Source organism: Rhinichthys klamathensis, unplaced genomic scaffold (genome assembly GCF_029890125.1).
Source record: "Rhinichthys klamathensis goyatoka isolate OS25496 unplaced genomic scaffold, OSU_Roscu_1.1 h1tg000093l_1, whole genome shotgun sequence".
In the NCBI taxonomy this organism is placed as follows: Eukaryota; Metazoa; Chordata; class Actinopteri; order Cypriniformes; family Leuciscidae; genus Rhinichthys; species Rhinichthys klamathensis.
In genome coordinates this window covers 2,991,422-3,018,609 of record NW_026606632.1, presented here as the reverse complement: position 1 = coordinate 3,018,609, position 27,188 = coordinate 2,991,422, and the positions used below count along the sequence as shown (strand labels likewise).

General features: G+C 44.5%; 1 protein-coding gene across 3 annotated transcripts in view; it reads left to right on the top strand.

The window, feature by feature from the left end:
* galnt13 (UDP-N-acetyl-alpha-D-galactosamine:polypeptide N-acetylgalactosaminyltransferase 13) overlaps positions 1 to 24,573 on the top strand; it is a 103,832-nt gene extending 79,259 nt beyond the window's left edge. For 2 of the 3 annotated variants that reach the window (XM_056252238.1, XM_056252237.1), the window contains one exon: positions 23,805 to 23,938. Coding sequence is in view for 1 of the 3 variants with exons in the window: in XM_056252239.1 (XP_056108214.1) it covers positions 23,805 to 23,945 (141 nt within the window). In the remaining 2 variants the exon portion in view is untranslated. Of the gene's footprint in view, positions 1 to 23,804 lie in introns of all 3 variants that reach the window. The other variant, XM_056252239.1, reaches the window with a different exon arrangement.
* Positions 24,574 to 27,188: the final 2,615 nt, after the last annotated feature.

The following is a 27,188-nucleotide window of genomic DNA, read 5'->3' as shown; positions in this document are numbered from 1 at the left end:
TTCAATAAAAAATGACGATAAACGCATTGCTCTCATTGAACATCTTTTATTGTTTCACATGCTCATTTTTTCACAAATGTCAAAATTTTCCTCGCCTGGGATTTGCGCACAATTGTCTCAATAACAACCATCAACATAACAGAGAAGGACATGGTAATTGCAAGCCTTGCACATCAGCAAATAGTTCTAATGACAAATAAAAGCGACAGGCCTCAGTTATTAGAAATGTTGCTATTCACATAAAATTAAACTAGCCTGTGATCCAACAAATAAACACAAATAAAGTAAAACCAAGAAAATCCCAAGACTAAAATACTCACGTTTGCTTAATGGGAGAAGTTACATTTCCCCTTCGACACTATCTTTTTGACATCGGGCTTGACAGCTGTCAGGCTAATGCGCAAGCAGTCCTCCAAAGACTGGTTTGACAGTCGGTTCCTCTCATGCGTTTTTATAGAGTTCATTTTTGAGAACGAAGCTTCACAGGTGTATGTTGATCCGAACATGGTGAGCACATACATGGCCAATGTCTTCAGTGTGTCATACTCTTGGGGACAAGCCCCCCAAAAGGCGCTCAAGCTTTCACCACCACGGAGAGCAGCCTTCATGTCACCAGCGGCCTGGATGTCAATCAGTTCACTTTGAATAGCCGCCTCGTCCAGCGGCATCACCTTCCTCACGTTACCAGAGAATTCTCCACCTGGACTGAACGGGTCACGCACGAATCCAATGACATCCCTGGAAATGGCAAAGTCATCAAATCTGGCAGAGAAATTTTCCCTCAGCTGTGTGATAAATGTCTTCATGTTCTCTGTGACCAACTGTCTTAAGTGCTTAACTGCTTAACTGTCTCCCCGACAACAAATCTTCGTGGAAAAGATCAAGTTTGTTTCCAAAGGCATCAAGCTTTTCCACCATATTCACCACAGGGTTTTCTTTCCCCTGTAGTTGGACAGCGACAGCGACTCTTTAGTGACAGCGACAGTTTCGTTGCAAATGAGGCACACAGGTACAGCATTTCTAAAAGTAGGCACTATGAATACGCAGGGGCGGACTGGCCATCTGTGTGATCTGGAGAATCACAGAACGGCCGGTACTACAGGACGGCCGGCGGGCCGGCCCACCAGCCGCCACACACATCCCAAGTCTCCCGCATATTGATAGCGGCTCCCTGATGTCCGGAAATTAGTTAAAATCTCTCGGAATCTAGAGCGAGCAAGAGCGCGCATGCGTACCGCGTGCACGGCAGAGAGAGAGGGAGCGAGAGATTGCGTGTGTGTGCTAGTGTGCGCGTGTCCCTCACAAAGCGCATGTAAGGACCCAACCAATCAATTGTCAGTGCGGGCGGGCTTTTATCTCTACTACTCCCGAACCGAATTAATCAGAAATTACTTTGCAAGTTACTTGCTAGGGATGATGTTAGGAAGTGATATTCAGCTTGCTACATTTTTAATGATTACAGTAGTTAAAACAGCTAAACTTCAACATTTTAGCTGTAAAATGCCACATGCAGTTGCTAATATTAAGAAAAATGTTGTGTTTTTACTTTTAAAAATGTTGGTAACGTTACAGTTAATGCTTACAAACTTTGAAGATTTTGAATACAGAAGTTACATTTGTAATGGTGTATTTTCATTTAGATGTGGTATTATTATTTGTGCAGTAGCTAAGATTAATTACTGCATAAACTAATTAAGATTATTAAGTAATAAATTAATTTTAAGACAGCATGGAATAGATTGTATAATATGCTGTTAGCTATAATTTGGATGGTATAGTATCATGAGCCACAGTTAAAGTGACACTCATGGCAGGCGTTATTGTTGTTGTTGTCGAGTTTCCGCGCACCGATTGCTTTGGGCCGGGCCTAGTCAAAGTCCAGGGCCGTTTTTTAGTCCCAGTCCGTCCCTGTGAATACGTACTTATCAGTCCATTCTTCATTAAAACTACGGTTCTCTGAATCAACTTTCCGCTTAAAGGGGTGGTTCAGGATTTTGGACATCGGGCCTCATTTCCAAGTTAGCCTTAGTGTTATTTATCAGTGGAGACAGTTTTCAAAAATTTTCATCCAGTCGTTCCAGTTGCATAGTTCGCCGGTGCTAGGCTAGCGCGAGTCAATGGTAACTGCTAGCCTGCCATTAAAAACATTTTTACCCACTCCACAGTACACCAAAAGCAAATAAATTATAACGCCAGACTATCGATGTAAATGTCTGTTGAGACAACATGACATCATGACTTTGCGTAAACATACACGCCACTTTCAATTCAAGTGGCGTGTTATCTATACGCATTTTGAGCTATCCGCGTGTATGTCCACGCCGAAATCTTTTGCGTGTATGTCTACGCCATTAAATGTCCGAGTGATTCCGCGTGTATGTGTACGCCGTTAAATGTCCGAGCGAAACGAAGCAAAATCTATATCTACATCTGTGGAGCGATATTTATTTTCCTAGGATGGTAGGAGAAGACTCATAAATGGTATTAACCCCAGTGACGGGTAGGTTTAGGGACGGGGTTGGGGTAGGTCATATATTTATATATACATAATACAGTAATATAACGTTAAGTCAAAGGCGTTGATAAACACGCTGAAAAGCGATTATGCGTGTTGATAGCACGCCAAAAATGAAAATACGAATTGGCGTGTCATACATACGCCATTTCATGAGATCAGTCTGGTTGAGAGAATAATGTTAGAAATCGAACTAACCTTTCATTGCATTGCTATAGTTATACTTTGTTCCCTGTATTTATTAGCACAGTCTACAGCAGCAGCGGAGTGATATGTAGTTACCTAGGCAATCGAGAGAGGTAGTGAGAGAGAGAGAGGTAGAGAGACGTAGTGCAGGTAGTCCCGACTGTAGTGCGCTTCGGTTCTGTGTTTACTTTTCGGCGCAGTACTACTAACCGGAGCAAAGTAAAATTCCGCCGCTGCTGAGAAACTAGTTCCTGTAAATGTATTGCGATCATTGAGATGCAAGAGTAGTTTGATTTTTAACATTATTCTCTTAACAGACATTTACATCGATAGTCTGGCGTTATAATTTATTTGCTTTTGGTGTACTGTGGAGTGGGTAAAACTGTTTTTAATGGCAGGCTAAAGCAGTTACCGTTGACTCGTGCTAGCCTAGCACCGGCGAACTATGCAACTGGAACGACTGGATGAAATTTGTTGAAAACTGTCTCCACTGATAAATAACACTAAGGCTAACTTGGAAATGAGGCCCGATGTCCAAAATCCTGAACCACCCCTTTAAGGCTCTTTGAGAGTGCCATTTTTCATTCAAATATATTCAGAAGGCCTTTCTTCTAGTGTTCTCCACAAACTACGACCTGCATATGACAGTGATGGACAGATTGACAACCTCACAAATATGAAGCCTAAAATATCGCTATCACCCCCTGGTGGCTTGCTGCAGTACAGGTAATATGTAAAAAATAACAGAAATTTGGAATGAGAATTAGTTTATCAAATAATAACATATTACTTAGGATACAATACTAATTTTATTTTATGTTACGAGCATCTGGCCCTTACAGTGTTGCAGAGAAAAATTCTGGCCCTTGGACAAATATAGTTGATGACCCCTGGTGTAGATGTTATAAGCCGGCATGCTTCCCTGATGGTCTGCTAGGAAAGGGATAGCGGAGTGGAAGAGTGTTGAGTTTACAATGGTCAGAAGTCAGAAAGAGGTCCGCCATTCTTCATTGGCAGCCCTTTCGGGCGAGTTCCTCTGAAGTGCTCTTACTTTTCCTCCTAGGAGGACTAAGAGTTGAGCAGGCAGTTGACAGAGATGAAGGCCATTGCTCTCTCCTGTTCATGGGATTCCATGTTTATATTTACTCCCCAAGGTTGGGTTGCTTTTAGAGTCTGCAAGATGGGGTACGCCTAATATAGCTGCACAGTAACCTGCCCACTTCCATTGGAAGTTGTTGGTGGATGTAACCGTAATTGCAGTGTCCCTAGTTGACTGAGTTCCACTTATTCTGTTGCCCCATTCTGCATTGTGAGCCGAAAGTGAGAGTGGGAATAGCAGTGAAGTTAGAGGTGTTGCAATATATGCTTAGTTTGAAGATGGCAGCAACCTGCCCTCTTCTATTCAAGTTGTTGGCAGATGCAGTTGGTGCGGCGGCCTCCCTAGTGAAGGAGAAAGGGAAGGTCCTTCTCAACTATCCTTTAATTCCTGGCCTGGTTATAGACTTGTGCATTTTTCACAATCTTTTTATGACCAGGTGTCACAACCCTTCTTTGGTTCTTAACAATCTAGGGATTGAGAAGGGGAACGTTAAACCAGTTTGGACCCCTGTCACCAATAATCACTGAATGGGTTGAAAATAAAGAGAGACACAAGATGAAAAGTCAAATGAACTTTAATTTAAAGGTGCCCTAGAATGGTTTTTTATATTATTTTATAATGTTTCCTGGGTTGCCCTTATAATGTTAGTATGTTTTTTTAGATAAAAAAATAGTCATAATTTAGAAATAAAAGGCATTTTTCCTAGCCTGATTTTAGCCTCTGATTTGAACGCTCTGTTTGAAGGGGCGTGTAACCGGCCTCTGCTGTGATTGGCTGACATGCTTGCATGTGAAATAGCTATGTATTACATGTGAAACTCTCTCGAATAATTTTACTACAGCTATTATACGTTTTTACTATTACAGCTATCGAGATTAACGAATCGTGAGATGTTTTTAAAGTATTTAGATCTATTCCCATCACATACAATGTTGCCGTGATGACTGAGCATTGAGCAAGCAGATCACAGTCTGTTGATCGCGAGCATGAAGATCTTATCATTGCAATGCAGTTTCTGCACTCTCTCTAATGCTTTCACCAATGCAAACACGATCATGTAAATACAGTAAGAGCTTCGTTGTGCAGTGTAACGTGCGTCATTGAAGTCATAACGAGTTTGGCAAGTGTCCAGATAAACTCGCGCTGTGGAAAGATTGTTCTTTGATCGCTTTCTTTATATAATTTATTCACAATTTAAATAAATTTTTTTTTCATCCTACTAAAAGAAACGATGTGAAGTTGATATTTTAGTCACTGGCTTGACTTACTGATGCATAAACAGTATTGAACGGTTTTGAGAGAAAGATTACCTGTCTGAACTTGAACAATTACACATCAGAAAGTGTTGCTTGGTAGCTCGATCCGAGGCCAGCTCTGTATTTGCCCAAGTTGAGGAAACAGTCGTCAGTGAAATGTTTGGAAATTTCCAGAGAAAATAAAATTAACCCATTGTTTCTTCAGAGGCTCGGATGAAGGAAATAAAAAATACTTTTGTGTTCATGTGTACATCCAAACACTGAGCAACTGCTATGCTTCGGCTGCGCAGTTCCGCCTGGCATTGAACATGGGCTGGCATATGCAAATTCTTGGAGTCGTACATATTAATGATCCCGACTGTTGCGTCACAGTCGGTGTTATGTGGAGATTCGCCTATTTTTCAGGGGTGTTTTTCAAAAACGAGATTTAAGTAAGAAGGAGAAAACAATGGTGTTTGAGACTCACTGTATGTCATGTCCATGTACTGAACTCTTGTTATTTAACTATGCCAAGATAAATTCAATTTCACATTCTAGGGCACCTTTAATAAACAAAGTGATAACTATTTTACATATGAATTAATAAAATCAATATTTACACAAAGATACATAAACCAAGAAACAAAAGAAAACTAAAAACACCGGCAAAATTTAGGAACTGGGTTAGAACAAAGGGTAAAACTGGATTGTGCCAAACAAAAGAAAATAACAATCAAAAAGGAACTTACTAAACCATTTCAATCTAATCCTAAAAGAAAAATTCTTCAACGTCCACAACGTCGTAACTTAACTACTCTAACTATCCAAACAAAAATACAGAGAGTGGCACAAATCCCTAACCTAGTGTGTATAGACAAAATCAAGCTAAATGGGCGCCATGTATGTCACGTGACATGCTTACCTAACCCCTCTCCTCCATCCAGCTTAACCCAGCTTTGAAGACTTTCAAAAACTCACAAATGAGAAGTTTGTAAGGGCAGTCAAAAAAGCAAGTTTAACATGACAGTCAACGCACTTAACAAAACTAAATCAAACAAAGAGAAACACATCACATGTCAAAATTTAATACAAAAAGTCTCTTTCTCGCTCTGGCAGTAGCATGTCCCTTAAGTAGCGATTCCCCAGGTGTCGAGCATCGGGATGATTGGAGGATCACGCCCTCACAGGGCACAGTCAATCAACTCGTCACGGATGATTGACAGGCAAAACAGCAGATCAGTATGTCTGTTAAAGTGAAAGTAAGAGAAAGACAAAAGGAACCGAAAAGAGAAACACACACGAAACAGACTCTAAACATCCCTAAGGATGTAACACCAGGCATTTTGCAGTATGGCAGCATTGACATCCCATAGCGTCAATCTGACTCAGCATCGACTTCCTTCGAAAGGGAACTTTTTGGGGTACGTATGTAACCCTGATTTCCTGAGAAGGAAACAAGATGCTGCATTGCTGTGCCATACTGCATGAACACCTGGGCATATTCTTTCAGACAATTAAAATCGGATGACGTATGTTCGTGAGTCTATTTATGGTCTTGCTGACTTGCTTACCAGTCATCACCTGACTACTTAAAAGGCCAATATCATTGGCGTGTCGGCACACGTACTTCAGACACCGGCTCACACAGAGGCGTTCCAATAGCAATAATCTGACACAGCATCTCGTTCCCTTCTCAGGCATACAAGATGGTTTCACATGTGCTCCACATTTGGCCACATGTTTTTTTGCACATGTAAAATGCATGTAGTTTTTCTGTAAATAAAGTGATAGCTAATATGCGCATTTATATGTCACAAGTGTCATGATTCTGCCATCATGTTATTGATTATTCTTAGTCTTGTGGCAGGATCATGACAGAACCAATGTTTTGTGTACAAGCGCATGGCCAATTGTTTGGCCATGTGCTTGTGTTGTCTCGTCTTGTAACCCCGCCCCCTTGTTATCCGTGTTTAGTCATGATTGCCTTGTCAGCGTCACCTGTTCCCCTCGTTAGTTTCTTGGTATTTAATCCCCTTGTGTTTGCTGTCTTGTGTCGGTTCATTGCCTAACGTATGCTGTTGAATCTGTCTATGTTGCTATACCTTGCCATTTCTTACCCGTGAGTACTTAGTGTAGAGTCTTGTCTTTGTGAACGTTTATTTGAAGTATTGTCAGTTTATTGTACAGTCATTGTCTAGTCTAGTCTGCCATCCATTCCTTGTCGTGTTTTGCCCCCTCGTGGGCTTTGTTTTCCTGTTTTGTTCCAATAAACCCCCTGTTCGTTGCACTCTGTCTGTTTTGGGTTCATCTCCTTTCATCCACGTAACAGAATGAACCGACCAAAACTGAACCCAGCAGACAGTGCGTCCTCCCTGCTCAAGCGACAGTCGGGGTTCCGAAGACAATGCTGGTTGTCGGCTCCCACCAACAGTGAGAGGGGCGAGCTTCCTTTGCCTCCCCAGGGTGAGTGGATCCTGAGGAACTACGCCCAACTCTGGGATCGTTTTTCTCGGGAAGAGGTGCAGGCTCCTTCCACGAGACCTACTTCTACTGCGCTGCCAGTAATCCCGGAGGGTCGCATATTAGCGGTGGTCACGAAGGAGAACCAAGCTCACCTTATTTCGACTCCAGAGGCGTCTTCCACACCCGCTGACCTCCGTGGTAAACGAGGGAGACGGGTTTCTTGGGATTCCCCCTCGGAGTCATCGTCATCTGAGCTCACCCAACCAGAAGTGGTCTATCCTGTTCCCGTTTCGTCTTCCGTTGAGCCCGGCCAGCCGGTCGCGAGCCCTGCTGTGACCATTGTCCCGCGGCCAAAGAAGAAGAGGAGAAAGAAGGGAGCTTCCTGTTCCCCATCGCCGTCTTTTCCTGAGTCTGCTGCGGCGAGTGCTGTTAATGAAGCTGCACCAGTATGTGCTGTTCCTGTATCTGCAGCCGCCACCGCTGTTCCGGAAGCTGCAGCTCTAGGCACTGTTCCGAAGTCTGCAGCTGTGACCACTGTTTCTGAGGCGGCATCTGTGAGCGCTTCTCCTGTGTCTGCTGCTGGAAGCGTGATTCCTGAGCCCGCGGTTGAGAGGGCGAGGTCTAATCCAGTGAAGCCAGCGTCTGAACAGCCCAAGCCTCCAGTGAAGCCTGCCGGCGAACAGCCCAAGCCTCCAGTGAAGACTGCGTCCGAACCGCCCAAGCCTCCAGTGAAGCCTGCCGTGAGAGCCGCGGCCGATCGAGCGGCTGATGCAGTTTTACAGTCTGTTTCATCTCAACATGAAATGCCTGTCATCATAGCTGCCAGGACCCTGTCTGAGTATTTGTCGTGTCTAGCCAAGATCCTCGAAGTCCCTGTCCGTCCTGTCTCGCCCTCAGTCCCCGCACCTGCCGCCGAGAGCGCTGCACCCGAGCCTGCCGCCGAGAGCGCTGCACCCAAGCCTGCCGCCGAGAGCGCTGCACCCGAGCCTACCGCTGAGGGTACAGTTTCAGAGCCTATGGCGGTCACTGAATCAGAGTTCTGGAGCGTTGATTCTGGGTCTACCTCTGGGAGCTCTGTTCCTGTTCCCACCCCCCTACCACCTGATAATCCCCTTGTCTCCGTTCCACTTCCTGCTGCTGCAGTCCCCGCTGTCTCCGGTCATCCGTTTGTTTCCCCTGTCTCCTCTGTCACGTCTCATCCCCGGACTGTTCCCCTTGTCACCACTAAACCCCGGACTGTTTCGCCCAAGTCCCATCCTCGTTTGTCTTCCTCCAAGCCTGCCCGGATTCCTCGTTCCTTGCCATTACCCCATGGACCTAAGAACCCCAGCACACCCATCCTCCCTGGACCACCCCCCATGAACTCTGTTATTCCTCCACCTCCCCTGCCATGCTTGATGTTTTTATTGTTCCATCCCAACCCTGTTATTGTTTATTCATGTATGCCGTTATTAGTGTTTTCCATGTTTTGTTGGTTTTTGTCTATGTCTCGTTCCGTCTTGTCCTGTGCTTAGTGTCTCTTTGAGGAGCGTCTGGTAGCCGCTCCTTAAGGTGGGGGTTCTGTCATGATTCTGCCATCATGTTATTGATTATTCTTAGTCTTGTGGCAGGATCATGACAGAACCAATGTTTTGTGTACAAGCGCATGGCCAATTGTTTGGCCATGTGCTTGTGTTGTCTCGTCTTGTAACCCCGCCCCCTTGTTATCCGTGTTTAGTCATGATTGCCTTGTCAGCGTCACCTGTTCCCCTCGTTAGTTTCTTGGTATTTAATCCCCTTGTGTTTGCTGTCTTGTGTCGGTTCATTGCCTAACGTATGCTGTCGAATCTGTCTATGTTGCTATACCTTGCCATTTCTTACCCGTGAGTACTTAGTGTAGAGTCTTGTCTTTGTGAACGTTTATTTGAAGTATTGTCAGTTTATTGTACAGTCATTGTCTAGTCTAGTCTGCCATCCATTCCTTGTCGTGTTTTGCCCCCTCGTGGGCTTTGTTTTCCTGTTTTGTTCCAATAAACCCCCTGTTCGTTGCACTCTGTCTGTTTTGGGTTCATCTCCTTTCATCCACGTAACAACAAGCTTCAAAACGTATTTGATCTTATAAAACTGGCTCAGAAAAAAAGTTTAATCATAAAATAAGAGACAGTCCTAAGAATTACAGAGATTTAATTGATGGTGATCTGAGTAAAAATCCATAAAAGGTTGTGGTCTAAGGTAAGGTGTATAACTAATACCTAAAAGGATAAGTATGCATGATTTAAATGAGGAGACATTGGTAAATGAGCTTAATGATTTTTACTGTAGGTTTGATGTCAATTCTTATGACTGTAGGGAGGTACTGTGGGCTATTAGGATTGATGATTCTGTATCTAAACCCCAAATGAGTTTGACTGTAACCCTTTAGAACCTAAAGCTAAAATAGGTGTTTTTAATATATTTTGTTTTTTTGACTGCACAATTCTAAAACAATATGCTATCTTCAAGTGCAAGGTGTCATTTTTTTCAGAAAAAGCTTTGAATAAATTAGTTATTGGCCATTACTGTGTGTGGTGAGTTTGTAAATAGAATTTAAATAGACACAAATTAAGAAACGTGAATAAATGTACTGATTTTTATTTAGAAAAAATCGGAAAAATCACGAACGAAAGAAACTAACACTTTAAAGTTGAAAAATGACCTTTAATAGACATACAAGTCTTTTTTTGTGACACTGGGTTGCACAGTTTTCACCCAGGAGACTTTTTTTCATACACACATACACATGCTTACGCACGCGCACATACACGTGCACACACCACATGCTAAGTTGCGTGAAAGAGTAATGCTTAGCTGCCTCGCAAGTTTTAATCAAAGATCATCCCAATCGCCTCTTCTGCTGTCTACTCCTTCATTCATCATGTATTTGTTTGTTTGTTTTATTATTTTATGCAATCCAAAACACTCTAAACTGCCGCGCTACGTATCTCTCTGTTCAAATCCTTGCTAGAATGCTGCTGTCATTTGCTGACGGAAAGCATGAAATTGCCGTAATAAGCTGTATATTGCAGAAAAGCGCATACTGTCAGGGGCAATTCCCTTTCGAAGGGAACTCAACAATACGTCATTCGACGCTATGGGGAAACGCCTCAGGCGTGACAGGTGTCTGAAATCACTATCAAATCACGTCAATCACATTGACCGGCGACAGCCCGTGAATCATTAGCGTGAATGATTAACGAGCGACCTGGAAGTATATAAGGGCGCCTTGCAAACATGACAAATCATCTCATCGTCTTCAGGGACTGTTTTGTCTGTAACTGCTTTGAAAATCAGGTAATTATGAAATGCTTTCAGAAGTGTGCAGACCCGTGCCCAAGATATTTGTAGCCGGGTGACACACGTGAACTGTGCATTTTTTGTCTGGGAAGGAAGACGCGCACAGGCGGTTCTCGAGGGAACTGCCTGTACAAATTGTGATCGCGCCTGTCCCTCTTCTCGAGAGAAGAGGGTTCAGCATCTGGATGTCACAGCTGAAGCTCGCCGATCGCCTTGAGAGGGGTGTAATCCTCTCAGACGATGCGGCGGCTGATGAGAAGCTGCAATTGGATGAAGTTTTTAAAAAAAAAGGGAAAACTTAGTCCGGCAGCAAGCGCTCTCCCGGACAAACAGGAGATGGCTGATGAGGGTGGAAATAATAAAATATGTTCCTGTATCTTCTCAGCCACCCTGCCCCGTGTATGCTGAGCTGGTTGGTATTATAGAACGCGCCGCGGGCAGGCTGCAAAACAGCTGCCGTGGCTGCTCGTTGGGGGAGAAATCGCTCGCGATGAGAGCGGTTTTTCCCCGGTCATAGAACCACCAGCTCAGGTGAGCCTTTCATTTCTTCCCGATCTCATACTGAGATCGAGAGGACATGGAAGAACCCATACTCTGCCTGTATCCACCAACATCAGCGGGCTAGTTCGCTGATGTTGAGAGGATAGGAGAGCGTGGGTATGCGTGGATGGGAAGAGGGATCTGAGGGAGGTGATCCGGCACAAACGCACGTTGCGTTGGTCTTGGATCATCTTCCCTGAGGGCGTGATTATATCTTTGCCTTTTCCTCTCTTCCCCGACTCCCCAGGCGCTTCTTACATCAGGCCTGAGGCTGGGCTCATGGTTAGAACAATGTTCTGATGGCCCGCCTCGGCTTGGTTAGTGAGAGTGCCTCTTTCAGGTATGTAAAGGTGGTAGACCCCATGTTCATGAAGAACTGTCTGGTGAGTCTTCACTTTGCACGCCGCAGGTGAGCTGCTGGTCTTTCAAAGAGTATTTTTTGTGATTAAAAAATAATATGTTTCTCTTTACAGACCTCGTTCCCTGTATAGAGTTATGGGACCATGTCAAGGTAATAAGGTAAGAGAACTTTTTTGGATTATCAGGGCCCTGAAGTTCCCCGTTAGGTGGCCAGAATGATAACTATGTTAGCCTTCGGGCTATTAGCCACCTCAGGGTAGAGTAGTTGGTCTCTCTCTGATAGAATGTTTTCTTAGAGTGTTGACTGACGCTAGAGCTTCAGATAGATCTTATGTCCGGCCCATGGGACCGTTTGACTTTTCTGAGTATTTCGCCCCTTGAGCTCTGTTGAGTTTTCATTAGGTTGAGCGTTCTGCAGCCCTTTGTATGGAATAATACAGACTATATTCTTTAGTAGGCTGTGGCTCCTCTGAGCCCTCAGATAGATCTATGCTTACAGGTTGGCCCTCACCAGGGCCGCCTCTGTAGCTGGCCTAGGCTGTGCCAGGGATATTAGAGGCGTTCTGCTAAAATTAGCATTTCTTCCTCTGACCCTTCACTTTGTGAATGTAGGTTTTGGCATCCCTGTATAATCAGCCTCCTCCCATGGGAGTCGTTAGGCCAAGGCCCACCCCCTTCTCTGCATTCTGGGGTGACTAGAGTAATGCAGCGTGGTGCAGAGGATGGTTTATAAGGACATGGTAGGCCTCAGTTAGGCCTCCGTGGTATATAAGTCCTTTTGAGCAGGGTTAGGCCGTCTTTCGCTTCACGAAGAAGACTGAGTCTCCTGCCCGACCCTGCCGTGCAGAACTGGCCTACGGATTTAGGCCGCCAGTGTAGGCTTCACTAATACCTTGCTGAGCTACTGCTCAGGCTGTGGGTTGTAGGTGGTTGGCTTTCATTCAAGCCCCACTCCCCTAGGTTGGGCACAGATGTTTTTCTGTTACCCCTAGAGCCGCTGGCAGGCCCGCACCCTGGTAAACTCAGGGTGAGGTGTGAGTATTCCCCTGTGATTCAGGGTAGGTCTGAGCACTTCACTCCCAGTTCTGTTTTTATCCTACCTCGCACTACTATGGCTCGGGTCGAGTATGAAGTAAGCCTTCACTTCTTCTTTGGTCGAAGTTCGCTCCCCTGAAGCCAGAGCATTGCCCTGTGCTGACGCCCATGCATAGATGGTAGGCCCCTGACTAACTGGGGCCTCCACTGAGGCAGAGTGGCGTATGTTGTACTCCCCTTGTTCTAAGGGTATTAGCTCTCTATGCTGAGTACACTGCCATGGGCAATGTGATTAGGCACCAGGATGCTGTAGGCGCTGTGTAAACAGCTTATCTGCCAACGAGGGCTGCGCCATCAGGTAGTAGGTCTCAGCAGGCCTCCTTGTATGAGCAGCCCCCAAGAGGGCGCTATAGGCTACTTCTCGAGAGAATTGGTTGGCCTTGGTGGTTCGGGCAGTTGACTCACCGGTGGGTAGTAGGCCTTAAACAGGCCTCCTCGGAGGTGAGTCCCAACATTGTGGGACATGCTTTAATGCCGCTACAGGTAGCTAGCTGTACTAGGCCTCCTGTGGGTGGGCCCAGTAGTTACATTGGTGTAGTATGGTTCCCAACAGTGTTCCGTTGTTGCAGATTTGACTTGCTATCAGCTAGTAGGCCCAACCGGGCCTCCCTGATAGGCGAGTCCCCAGCTAGCTGGCCTTAGCAGGCCGCCTTGGAACTGTCACCCGGACTCAGCTACCAGTTGCTATCAGGTAGTAGGCCCCTCAGGCCTCCCTGAAGGTGAATTCCCACTTAAGATGGTTATCAGGTAGTAGGCCTCACCCGGCCTCCCTGAAGACGAGTTCCCACATGCTGTGATTATCAGGTAGTAGGCCTCACCAGGCCTCCCTGAGGGTGAGTTCCCCACGTACTATCGTTATCGGGTAGTAGGCCTCTCTAGGCCTCCCTGAAGGTGAGCTCCCCACATACTGTGGTTGTAAGGTAGCAGGCCTCACCAGGCCTCCCTGAAGGTGAGCTCCCCACATACTGTGGTTGTAAGGTAGCAGGCCTCACCGGGCCTCCCTGAAGGTGAGCTCCCCACATACTGTGGTTGTAGGGTAGCAGGCCTCACCGGGCCTCCCTGAAGGTGAGTTCCCACATACTGTGGTTATCAGGTAGTAGGCCTCTCTAGGCCTCCCTGTGGGTGACCACATACTGTTGCTATCAGGTAGTAGGCCTTACCAGGCCTCCCTGAAGGTGAGTTCCCACAGACTGTAGCAATCAGGTAGTAGGCCTCACCAGGCCTCCCTGAAGGTGAGCTCCCCACATACTGTGGTTGTAAGGTAGCAGGCCTCACCAGGCCTCCCTGAAGGTGAGCTCCCCACATACTGTGGTTGTAAGGTAGCAGGCCTCACCAGGCCTCCCTGAAGGTGAGCTCCCCACATACTGTGGTTATCAGGTAGTAGGCCACTCTGGGCCTCCCTGAAGGTGGAGCACCCCACATACTGGGGTTATCAGGTAGTAGGCCTCTCCGGGCCTCCCTGTAATGTTTCTCTAATGGTGCTGGGTTTATGAAGCTAGTGGCCTCTTGCTATCAGTTTCAGCTAGCCTTAATAGGCAGCTGCTGAGGGCGAGCTTGCGCCCTGGCTCGCTAAAGTGTTTATTCTCTGCTATTTGTTCCCTCCTGGAACCTTTCCTGCCTACAGCCTGGTTTGCCTACCAGGCAGACCTTGTGCTCCCCTCACTGAGGGTCTCTATGAGCATGCGGCTTCCTGAGTCTGGTCAGACGGTCGTAGGCCTCTCGTGAGGCCTCCCGGTTAGATCAGCCATTAGGCCTTCACAGGCCTCCTCAGTGTTTGCAAACACTGGGTTGATCCATGGATCGAGTAGAGAAACTCCCCTCGCTAGCAAGGGTCATAAAGCACTATGCTGAGTCATACTCTCCGGGATATCCCGTCTCTGAGATCCGGGCCGAGTGGTTCACTGCCAGCGTCGCAGTCCCTCGGGTTGGATGCCTTACTTAAGGCTTTTTTCCAGAGGCTCTGTCTTCGGACAGACAGGAAGTGGCCAGACTAAGTGTCTATGTATCTGACGCCAGGTCAGGCCGTCCTGGTGGCAAATCGGGGTGAGTACGTTCCCCTGAATAGTGACTGGCTGGGGTTCCTTCGGATTCCCTAGCCACATTCCCTAGAAGGGGCCCCTTCTAATTGAAGTTGTGGTCCTAGGCCTTTGAGCAGGCCCAGGTAGGCTTTCATTTAACTATGTTTATGGAGGTTTTCCTGTTAGGCTTATAGCTTGGGCTATGACCGTAGGGAATGCTGTCACTGACAGCCCAGTGTGACCTGAGGGTGAGTGGTTCTAGCATTTCATTTGAATTTGCTGGTTCGGACAGTTGTCACTGCCTGAGGGCATGCACTCCCCTCAGCATGGCGGAGTGGGTATTTCGTTCCCCATAGCGTCGAATGACGTATTGTTGAGTTCCCTTCGAAAGGGAACGTCTCAGGTTACAAATGTAACCTTTGTTCCCTGAGAACAGGGAACGAGACAATACGTCTCCCTGCCATGCCTCGGGGCTTGCCTGCCGTACAGTCCCTTCAGACGATAAGGTGATTTGTCATGTTTGCAAGGCGCCCTTATATACTTCCAGGTCGCACGTTAATCATTCACGCTAATGATTCACGGGCTGTCGCCGGTCAATGTGATTGACGTGATTTGATAGTGATTTCAGACACCTGTCACGCCTGAGGCGTTTCCCCATAGCGTCGAATGACGTATTGTCTCGTTCCCTGTTCTCAGGGAACAAAGGTTACATTTGTAACCTGAGACGTTTGAATGGTTTTGATAGTGCAAACGGTTGAAGAGTTACAGTAACATGAAAACAGCTTGGTGGTATGTGTCGGCGACGACACCGCCGGTTTTAAAAGGGTTAAGGTTTTTAAAGCTCTTGACATTAACAAGGCAACTGGGCTGGATGGACTTTCTGGTTTTATTTTGAAAACCTTTGCAAAGGAATTATCCCCTGCATGGGTGGACATTTTTTCAGAGGTCTATTGATTTACATACAATTCCAGATATTTGGGGGGAAAAAATAAAAATATTATACCAGTTCCAAAAAGACCTAGTCCTCAAGAGTATAACAACTATTGCCCAGTCGCCTTAACCTGCATTGTGATGAAGTGTTTGAAGAGGATCATGGTGTGGAAGCTTAAAGAAGCTTAAGGAAGAGGATAGGGACCATCTTGATCCTTATCAGTTTGCTTATCAAATCAAATAGGAGCACTAATGATGCTATCCTTACTGTGGTCCATCATGTTTTAAAACATCTAGAGGATCCTAAGGCTTATGCCAGGTTGTTGTTTCTTGGTCTGATCTCTGCTTTTAATACCGTGCAGCCACACCTTATTCTCTCCAAACCAAATAGTATGGCTGTTAATCCATATAGCATTAAATTATTCCATGCATTTCTTATTGGTAGGACTCAGCAAGTTAGAGTCAAGCAGACTGTTTCTGGGTGTAGGTCTACTATTGGTGTCCCCCAGGGGTGTGTATGTTCACCACTCTTATTTACACTGTACACCAATGAATAAAGGAGTCACCATCCTGGGAATATATATATATATATATTATTTTTTTATTTTTTTTTGTGATATGTTGATTGGATGTTGTATGTATGTCATATGTCATTTGTATTTAAACAGCAGTATTGTATTGTATGTGTCCAAGACAAATTTCTTTCGGGAGAATAAAGCCTATCTTATCTTATATTGTCGTAAAATGACTTAGATGATACTGCCACTCTTGGTCTTCTGTATAAAGATAAGGACATTCAACATTATACTACAGAGATTGCTAACTATGTTACATGGAGTAAAGAACACAGTCTTGTAATTAACGTTAGAAAAACCGAGGAAATGTTTTTTGATCCCAAGTTAGTAGCCAACCACTCATCTATCATGATTAACAACTTTTTTTTGCTTATTGATGATAAACTCTCATGGGAGGTTCATGTGAATAATCTGTGTCGAAAGGTGCAACAAAAAAATGTCTTTTTCCGGAGGCTCAGACTTGTTGGAGTTGCTCAGAGGTTCATGTTGCTGTTTTATCATGCCTCTATTGAATCCATCTTACTGTATGGTATTGCTGCCTGCCTGGTTCGGTAATTTGACAGTTACTCCTAGATCTGGTGCGTACGGCAATGAATGTGGTCGGTCTAGGGGTTTACCCCCATCTTCAGTCTATTTAAAAAAATATATATTTATATAAAATATATATGACTCTGGACCCTCATGTGCTTTATCCAGAATTCGAACCATTTCCATCGGGTCGACGTTTTCGTATCCCAAGGTTTAGATATAAACCTTTGTTCCTTTGGCTACAAGGCTGTTAAACTCTAGTGCAAAGGACACGACTGTCTGATTGTTGTTGATGTGAGTATCTTGTTATGCAGCTTCACCTGTATTGCCCAAAACACATGAAGCTTTGTGCCGTGCTGCTTAGCAAGCAATAAAAAGAAAAACACCCCTTCCCGCAACCCAAACAAGTCATCTGTGGATGAGAGTCTGAAGCAAGGACTGCCGGGACGACATTCTCCTGCAGCAATTTTAGAATGACAGGACAGTCATGTATTACACTAATAACAGCTCGTTCGTTGTGTCATATGTCATTATACCATTTGTGCAGAACTTCCCAGGTTCTGTTTTCAATCAGATCATGTGTTTACATATCTTATCGAATAGATAAGATAGGGTTTTTGGCCAGTTCATTGAGATTAAATTGGTTACATATGACTTGTTTTATCCGGACTGTAGTACTATTACAAACGGATGAATAGGGTCTATGTAAACGCAGCTACAGTATGAAATAAATAATGGTTAATTAGTCAAAAGCAGTGAGTGAGTTTCTCTTTTTCTTTTATTGTTCGATTAACATCAATGATACAGACAACAGCAGGTATATTAGACTAATTGCATGGATCCAGTTCCCTTTCGAGGGAACTCGCGATGCGTCATCGACGCTTTGGGGAACGCCCCCAGTGTGAATGCGTCTGAGCATCAATGTCAACTAGTCCAATGGAAAGAATGAGCGTCACGGGCGGGTGACGTCATGACCAGGAAGGGATAAAGCACATCCGGTGCAAACCGGCATTAGCTTCTGTGTCTCAGCAAGCGATCTGTGTTACTCTGTCTCTGTCTATTTATTGTTGTCTGTTCGATATTATTTGGAAGAGTTATGGCGAAACAACTTTACAAACTCTGTGCTTCTCCCTGCCCGCGTTATTTAACGGGTGGGGACACACACGAGCTTTGTGTAGTTTGTTTGGGAGTGGAGCATGCGGTGTCAGCCTTCGAGGGGGCTGATTGCGGCATTGCGAGATGCTTCCGCTCCGCATGCTCCGCTCTCGCCTGGCGCTTTTCGAGGAAAGTGGCCAGGCTCGCGATCCTCAGGGTGCAGGACCCGCGTCTGCCGAGGCAGCGCGGAGAATGCATTCCTGTGGATCGCGAATAGGATCTCTTTACGGGGTTGGAGACGGGTCCGCTGATCTTATCTCCTCCCTTTCCACGAGGGATCCAGTGCTCTCTCGCCGGTCTCGGAAGCCCGCGCTGCGGTCTCTTCCGCCCGGGGAGAGAAATCAATGCTTCAGTGCTCTACCTCCGAGGAGGTAGATGTGCTGGGCATTGAAAGTGACACAATCATGGGGGAAGTGGATTTGCCATCTCTTCCCCAGCGTATGAGAAATATATATAGCCTATATATATATATATATATATATATGATAGTTTATATATTATATATAAAATAAAGTGTATATATATAAAGAATGTATATATATAAAAAAAAAATATATAATATTAAGCTGGTGGAGGTATTCACTAAGGCTGTAGATAAATTAAATATTTAATGGCCAGCAGAATTAAGGGGGCACTCGTCCTTAAAATAAATTGAACGAGTTTCCTTCCCTCTATTTTTCCACCTCCATCACGGGGCCTTCCATTTTTCCCGATCTGCACAGCGAGCTGTCTAGATCATGGAAAAAGCCTTACTCATTTTTTAGCCCCACATTCATGTATATTCAGATATTTGGGGGTTAAGAGAGTATGGCTATGGGGCAATACCCCGGGTAGAACAGACACTTGCGAGCTATGTCTCCCGGTTCAGTATCGTCCCTGAAGGCGTCGGCTTCTCTCACTAAACCATTAAAGAAAAGTATTTTTTAATCTAGTGGGAAAAGCATATATGGCAGTGGGTCTAGCATGAGCCTGCTTGCACACTATAGCAGTGCTGCAAGCATATCAGGCTGACCTGCTGTGGTATTTGGACAGAAGTGAGGGAGTTTGGCCCGATGGGGTTTGAGAACTCCATCGGGCCTCAGATTTATCTCTCAGGGATGTCAGCCCTTGTGGTCACTGAGAGACACCTCTGGCTCAATTTGATGGGAATCATGGAGAAAGATACAAGATAATCTCTCCCTCGCTATGTCCAACCCCCTGGGGCTGCTGGGCGTGAGCAGCTCCAGCCGGCTAGTTTCTCATACACAACACAGCAGCCAAAGCCTTCAAAGCAGAAGCCGGATCCGAGGACCGTTCTTCATGCTGAGAAGGCTGCGGCTCAAAAGAAAAGGTGAGGGCAGGGCCAACCGGGGTGGAATGGTGTACACCTCATTATACGGTGCCCTTTCCATCTCTGTGCCCTCAGGGGACCGTTCTGCCAACCCCGCCACCCTTGGTGCTTCGGGGCGCAGCGTTCTCCAGCGAGCTTCTGGCGCAGCGTCAACTCGACATTGCGTCGGACTCGCGCCCTCTGAGGGGGGTTCGAAAACAGTCAGTTCGGGTGGTTCCTGCCAGTATGTTTCAGGTCCCCGAACTGGCTGTCTTTATTACACCAGAGGCCAGCTTCGAGGGGCTGGTTCCCTTGGTAGATTTTCTGGCAGCGCGGAAGCTACTGCCAAATATATCTCTCTGGTAATGGAGCAAGAGGTAAAGGCCCTGTTAGCAAAGAAAGCTATAGAGCAGGTGTACTCACCCGACATTGCGTCGGGTCTTTACAGTCGTTATCTCATTGTTCCAAAAAAGGATGGAGAGCTGCGTCACATACTAGATCTTCGTCTGTTGGAGTGTTTGGTGCTGGAACTCAAGTCCAAGATGCTGACACTCAAACAGATCGTGACTCAAATCAGATCCGAGGACTGGTTTGTCACGATAGATCTAAAAGACGTATACTTCCATATCTCCATCCTCCCTCAGCACAGGAGGTTCCTGAGGTTTTCTTTGGGGCAAAGAACACCAGTATCAGGCACTTCCTTTCGGTCTAGCTCTATCACCCCGCACATTCACGAAGTGTGTAGACGCAGCTTTGGCCCCGCCAGGTTGCAGTGTATACGCATTCTGAATTGCATAGATGACTGGCTGATTCTAGCGGAATCAGAACAGTTAGCGGTTCGGCACCGAGGTGTCGTTCTCGCTCATATGCAGATGTTGGGGTTGAGGCTCAATGCCAAGAAAAGTGTGCTTTCTCCAGTACAGAGAACCACTTTCCTTGGTGTGGTATGGGATTCAGTGACGATGCGGGCCACTCTAAAGGTCGCCCGTTCGTGTAGCTGCTATCCTAATAGCCACAAAAGAGCTGAGGCTAGGCCAGTCACGCACTGTAAAACAGTTCGAGAGACTGTTGGGTCTTGTGGCAGCAGCGTCCAACGCGATACCTTTTGGCCTGCTGTACATGAGACCTTTACAGTGGTGGCTCAGGACCAGAGGGTTCTCCCCGAGGGGAAACCCACTTCGTATGATCAAGATCACGCGGCGGTGCCTTCGTGCCTTGGTTATATGGAGGAAACACTGGTTCTTAGCCCAGGGTCCGGTGTTGGGAGCTCTTTGCCATCGAGTTGTGATCTCGACAGATGCTTCCCTCACCGGCTGGGGAGCGGTATTGGAAGGCCGCTCAGCTCAGGGCTTGGGAGGAGTCATCATCTCGCTTGGCACATGAATTGCCTAGAGATGATGGTCGTCTTCAATGCGTTGAGACATCTCCTCCCAGACCTGAGGGGCCATCATGTGTTGTTCTGAAACAGTGACTGTTGGGCCTCAGGGCAGCAGCGTTCAATGTGATACCCTTTGACCTGCTGTACGTGAGACCTTTACAGTGGTGGCTCAGGACCAGAGGGTTCTCCCTGAGGGGAAACCCACTCCGTACGATCAAGATCACGCGGCAGTATCCCCGCGCCTTGGTTATATGGAGGAAACTCTGGTTCTTGACCCACAGACAACACGTTGGTGGCCTATTATTTTGGTCCCTCAGGAAATTACGCTGTCTGAGGGCAGTGTATATTCCAGGGGGGCCAGAATATTGGAGCAGACACCCTGTCGAGGCAGGGGCTGAGGCCAGGGGACTCCACCCCGAGGCGGTGGAGCAAATATGGGAGTTTTATGGCCAGGCAGAAGTGGATTTGTTCTCGTCTCAGCATACGACGCACTGTCCACTCTGGTTATCCCTCACTCAACCAGTCCCCTCGGGGCTGGTTGCTATGGTGCAGACGTGGCCGAGGCTACGTCTGTACGCATTTCCCCCTGTTGCTCTGCTCCCAGGAGTTCTGGAGTGATTCCGCCAGGATGGAATAAGCCTATTTAGTAGCACCACCCTGGCCGAGCTGAATTTGGTTTGCGGACCTAATTTTTCTCCTCGACGGACCTCCCTTGGAGGTCCCGATCAGGAGAGACCTTCTGTCTCAGGCAGGGGATGCAATATTGGGATTTGGAAACTGTGGGTTTGGCCTCTGAGGGGGCCCAACTCATAGAGAGTGGTCTCTCAACCGAGGTTGTTGAGACCATTCTAAGCTCCAGAGCTCCCGCTACGAGGAAACTATATTCACTATTTCGAGAGTTTTTCACTTCTTGGTGTTACCAGCGTCAGTGGGATCCGGTTAACTGTTCAGTAAACACAGTATTCGAGTTTCTGCAAGAACGCTTTGTATCAGGTCTATGTCCTTCCACGCTTATGGTATACGTGGCGGCCATTGCGGCTTTCCACGCCCTGGTGGGTAGTACATTTTTGGGTCGAGACCCCCTGATCACTCGTTTCCTCCGTGGCACTTTGAGGCTGAAGCCTGCAACTTGCACTAGGGTGCTGGCTTGGGACCTTGCAATAGTTCTAGAAGGCCTATCTGGGGCTCCCTTCGAGCCCTTAGATTTGGTCTCAGAGAAGTTCCTTTCTTTTAAGACTATTTTCTGCTAGCTATTTCGTCCCTATAAGAGTCAGACCTTCAGGCCCTTTCGGTCCCCACCTGCCTTGAGTGCACCGGGGATGGTCAAGGCAATCTTACCCGAAACATGGATATGTTCCAAAGGTGCCTACCATTATTCCGAGGCCTATTGTGCTGCAGGTTTCTGTCCTCCTCCTTTTACATCTGCGGACCAGGAAAGGCTGAACCTCTTGTGTCCAGTGCGAGCACTGGATACTTATGTTCATCGGACATCTTCAATGAGGAAGTCCGACCAGTTATTTATTTGCTTTGGATCACCTAAGAAGGGTCTTCCTGCTTTTAAACAGACGGTTAGTAAGTGGATAGTTGAGGCTATTTCACTTGCATACGAGTACTCTGACCAGCCGTGTCCTTTGGCGGTCAGAGCTCACTCTACGAGGGGTATGGCGGCCTCTAAAGCCTTACTATTTGGAGTTTCTCTTCAAGACGTTTGTGATGCGGCAGGCTGGTCCTCACCGCTCACATTCGTTAGGTTTTACAGCTTGGACCTGGATGCTGCCCCAGGTTCTCAGGTGCTTAGTGCTTAGTTTCAACAGACTGACACTCAGGTACTTGGAATTCTGGCGTTTTGGGTATTCTCGTTCCCAAAGCGTCGATGACGCATCGCGAGTTCCCTCGAAAGGGAACGTCTCAGGTTACGACTGTAACCATAGTTCCCTGAGAAAGGGAACGAGACGATGCGTCACCCTGTCATACTTCCTGCATCCCTGTGATCGGCTTGCTTCGACATTTTTGAAGCTAATGCCGGTTTGCACCGGATGTGCTTTATCCCTTCCTGGTCATGACGTCACCCGCCCGTGACGCTCATTCTTTCCATTGGACTAGTTGACATTGATGCTCAGACGCATTCACGCTGGGGGCGTTCCCCAAAGCGTCGATGACGCATCGTCTCGTTCCCTTTCTCAGGGAACTATGGTTACAGTCGTAACCTGAGACGTTTTCTCCCACCTTTTTTGACAAATAAGTGTGTGTATTTGGCCAAAAAGCTGTGCAAGATAAGTCAAATGACGATTGCATGTTGCCTGTGCATCACTTGCTGTCGGTGTAGATGCAGCATTAAAATGCATTCATTTCAATTAAATGAAAAGACAGTGCTTTAAAAAAAAAAAAACTACTGTCTGGATGCAAGGTTATCTTTTCTATACTTTCACAGTTGGGCCAAAAGAGCACCACTGACTTTCAGCACTGATTATATACATAATATTTTGTCAAGTCATATTTTACCTTGCTAACATTTCATTTATTACAACATATATTACTGTTAATTAATTGGACTGTGTTGGATAGTTGCTACAAATTCAATCCGAAATCTGGGGTTAAAATCTGCTTAAATATCATAAAAATACTGTCAGCAATCAAGCCTGCTGGTCCTAAAATAGGTTTATTTTATTGGTAACATTTTACAATAAGCCTCATTTGTTGACATTAGTTAATGCATTTGCTAACTAAGAATGGTCAATATATATTTTACAGCATTTATTGACCTTTGTTATTGTAGGATAATACAAATACAATTGTTTATTTTTTGCTCATGATAGTTCTTAATGTTGACAGATGCAATATTTGAATAAAAAACTGTTGGAATTAACATTAAGATTAATAAATGTTGTATTAATAGATTAATAAACTAATGTTAACATGAAACCGTATTGTGAAAGTGTTACAATTTCATTTAAGCATTATTTAAATATTTAATGAAGCATATTATTATTATTATAATTAATAATATGTTATGGTGAAATATGAGCCAGATATGTTGACAGACTTTGTGAGATTCATCCACACTAGATTATTTTTCATTTTCTATAAATCTGTGTTCGCCCCACAGCGGCTGACTCTGCTCCATGTGAACAGTAACCAGTGTCTCGACATGCCTTCTGAAGAGGATAAGATGGTTCCCACTCTCAGAGACTGTAGCGGCAGGCGCTCACAGCAGTGGATCCTGAGGAATATGACGCTAAGTGTCTGACAGAGCCGGCAACATCCAGTTCAGACCTGAATCTCGGCACTCACCACACAACACGAGTCCTGAAGTCAGGTTTATGGCCTTCTTCACAGCTCTGTGAACTGTCATTTGCTGGTTCAAGATCAAGTCCAGCCAGGCTTTGATCAGAAGAACCACACACAGCCCATTTACTGACCCAATTGTGGCCAGGCTTGTGTCTCTGTTCATGTCTGGACTGCATCCTTTAACTCTCAGATTCACTGGTCTAGGGTCAGATCACAGCCATTGACCAGCTTGGCGAGGTTTAAACGCATGCTGTCTCTGATCTGTGTCACTGGCTATCTATGCTGCTCATCATGTGTGGGAGTTATGGTGCCTCTTAATATCCTACATGTCATATCTTTTACAGTAGCCTATATGTTTCTTTAGAGATGGAGTGATTGTGTCAGCCTCCTCTGTGCTGAAGTGCATTTAGCACTGGGCAGAATCCTCAGCTCCACTTTCTTTAAAGCACCTGAAGGGATTGTGTGTTGGTCAGTGGATTATATGTATTACTCGCTGCTGTTTCTCAAAACTATCTTGATCTCTTTCAGCGAGGCTGCAATATATACTTGACCTGCCTTAAGGAAACTTGATCAGAAAAGCATGTAGACAGCAAAAAACAAAAAAAAACAAAAAACAAACGGACCTGTAAAACCAAACATATCCAGATATTCAAGGGAAGATCTTTTCTTTTAAACAGCAGCTCATTTTGAAGTTGCATTTCATCTTAATGTATAGTACAGTTCATGTGATTTATGGGTGTATTATTTATCTGTGTTTTATCTAGTTTATCTGAATTTAGTTAGATAATAAGATATTGGAAATTGCACGGAGAATGCAAAAATTCAAACACTTTGTTTGAAAAGAAACATTTCATTATTTCTTCACACTTCATCAGGTTATCATGTACAAAAAAAAAGTGGCTTCATATTTAACCCCAAAACAAATGACCAGGACATTTCTGTTTTCAGGGTATTTACTTATCAAGTGTCCATTTTATTTTTATCAAACATTTCAAATGTAGTGATTGTGTGTCTACATTTGGTAATGTGCTACCATTTGTGTATAAAAATCATGGGAGAATTGTAGGCAGCAGCATCTCACAGGCAAAACTAAAACAAATCATTTGAAGCCCCACTTTCATCATCTCCATAAACACAGGTGGGACTGATAGATGTTCCTGGACACACAACTGTACAAATTATGACCTAGGCCTTTTGAGCATTGATGTACATATTAAAGCAAATATTTTTTTAAGATTAAATCTAAAAACTCCAGTGGAAAAATCGATACTGCTGTAATACTGCTTGGTGTATATAAAATGTTTGGAAAATACTGTACAGCTGTATTCCACTGCTCCTATATGTACACAACTAATGCGTTAACACTTTACAATAAGGTTTGTTAGTTAACATTAGTTAACTACATTAGTTAGCATGAACTAATAATGAACTGCACTTATACAGCATTTATTAATCTTTGTTAATGTTAATTTCAACATTTACTTTATTAAAATCTTGTTAACATTAGTTAATGCACTGTGAACTAACATGAACAAACAATGAACAGCTGTATTGTTATTAACTAACGTTATCAACGATTAACAAATACAGCAACAAATGTATTGCTCAATGTTAGTTAATGTTAGTTAATACATTAACTAATGTTAACTAATGAACCTTATTGTAAAGTGTTACCACTAATGCATCCACCATGTATTGTTAATGTTCTATCGATGTCTGTTTAACACACACATAGACACACACACACACACAAATTTAACTTTAATAATATTGATTCTTGAATTGGGGGTTTAATGGTTTTGTGTATTTAGTTATTAAACATGCTCACAATTGAGAGGGGTATCATAAAACTATATGTCAATGATTAATATGAGCTATCGCATGCATGGTACAGTCTGTACATTTCTGTTTTTTTTTTTTTATCTTCATAAAAGCGGAAAATGTGTGAATTTGTAATCAACTTAATGTTAACTGTTTTGTACTTTTTTTGTCACAGCTTTTTCTCTCAACTGACCTCATGTTTAATAGATTAATATAACTGCTAACTGTAATAAACCATTGTTGATACATGTATCACCTTCTTATTAATAAGATTAGCACAGCAAAACTACTATGTCTGTGTTTTTTTTTTTTTTTTTTAATAACCCAGATGTATTATTTAAATATATATATTTTTAGGAAGTATCTGGACTAGGTTATCCATTGTGGTTTTGTAAATTATCTAAATGGATTCTGAAATGTAGAGAAATACACACATCACCAAATTGAACTATAATTTGTATAGTTCTAATTCAGTCAAGTCAAGTCACCTTTATTTATAGCGCTTTATACAATACATATTGTTTCAAAGCAGCTTTACAGTGATAACAGGACAATTGTTGTTCAGCTGAAGTCACTTCAGTGCTGTTTCAGTTCCGTTGTAAATATCATCTATTAAATTAGTTAATTTCATCTATAAAGCAGTTCTGCAAAAAATTATGTCATCATCCAGCTCAGTTCAGTTGTCATACCGCAGCGTCAGATACAGTCAGATCAATAATGTTATAAAATATTATGTCTCCCAAACTAAGCAAGCCATGGGGGGAAAAAAAACCTTGGGATAAACCAGGATCAGTCGGAGGACCACACTGACCTGACTTAACCTCAGGATAAGGATATGGCAGACAGACTAATATTAGTGTAGATGCCATTCTTCTTATAATGCAACAAGTACATCAGGTGTTATAGGAAGTGTTCCCGATTCCGACTGATCTTATTTAGATAGCCAAACAATCATTTAACTGATTTGAATAATATAAATTGATAATGTGCTATGTGTATGCCAGGTTAAAGAGATGGGGTTTTAGTCTAGATTTAAACTGACAAGAGTGTGTCTGCTTCCTGAACAATGCTAGGAAGACTATTCCAAAATATGGGTGCTAAATAGAAAAATGATCTACCGCTTGCAGTTGATTTTGATATGTTAGGTATTATCCAACTGGCCAGAATTGTAAGATTGCAATAGACGTGAAAAACTATAATGTGTTAAGAGCTCGCTCAAGTACTGAGGATCTAGACCATTTAGTGTTTTTTTTTTTAAAGTTATTAGCAAGGTTTTAAAATGTATACAATGTTCAATAGCCAAATTAATTGGCTAATGCAGTGTTGACACAACCGGGCAAATTTGGTCATACTTCCTGGTTCTAGTAAGAATTCTAGCTGC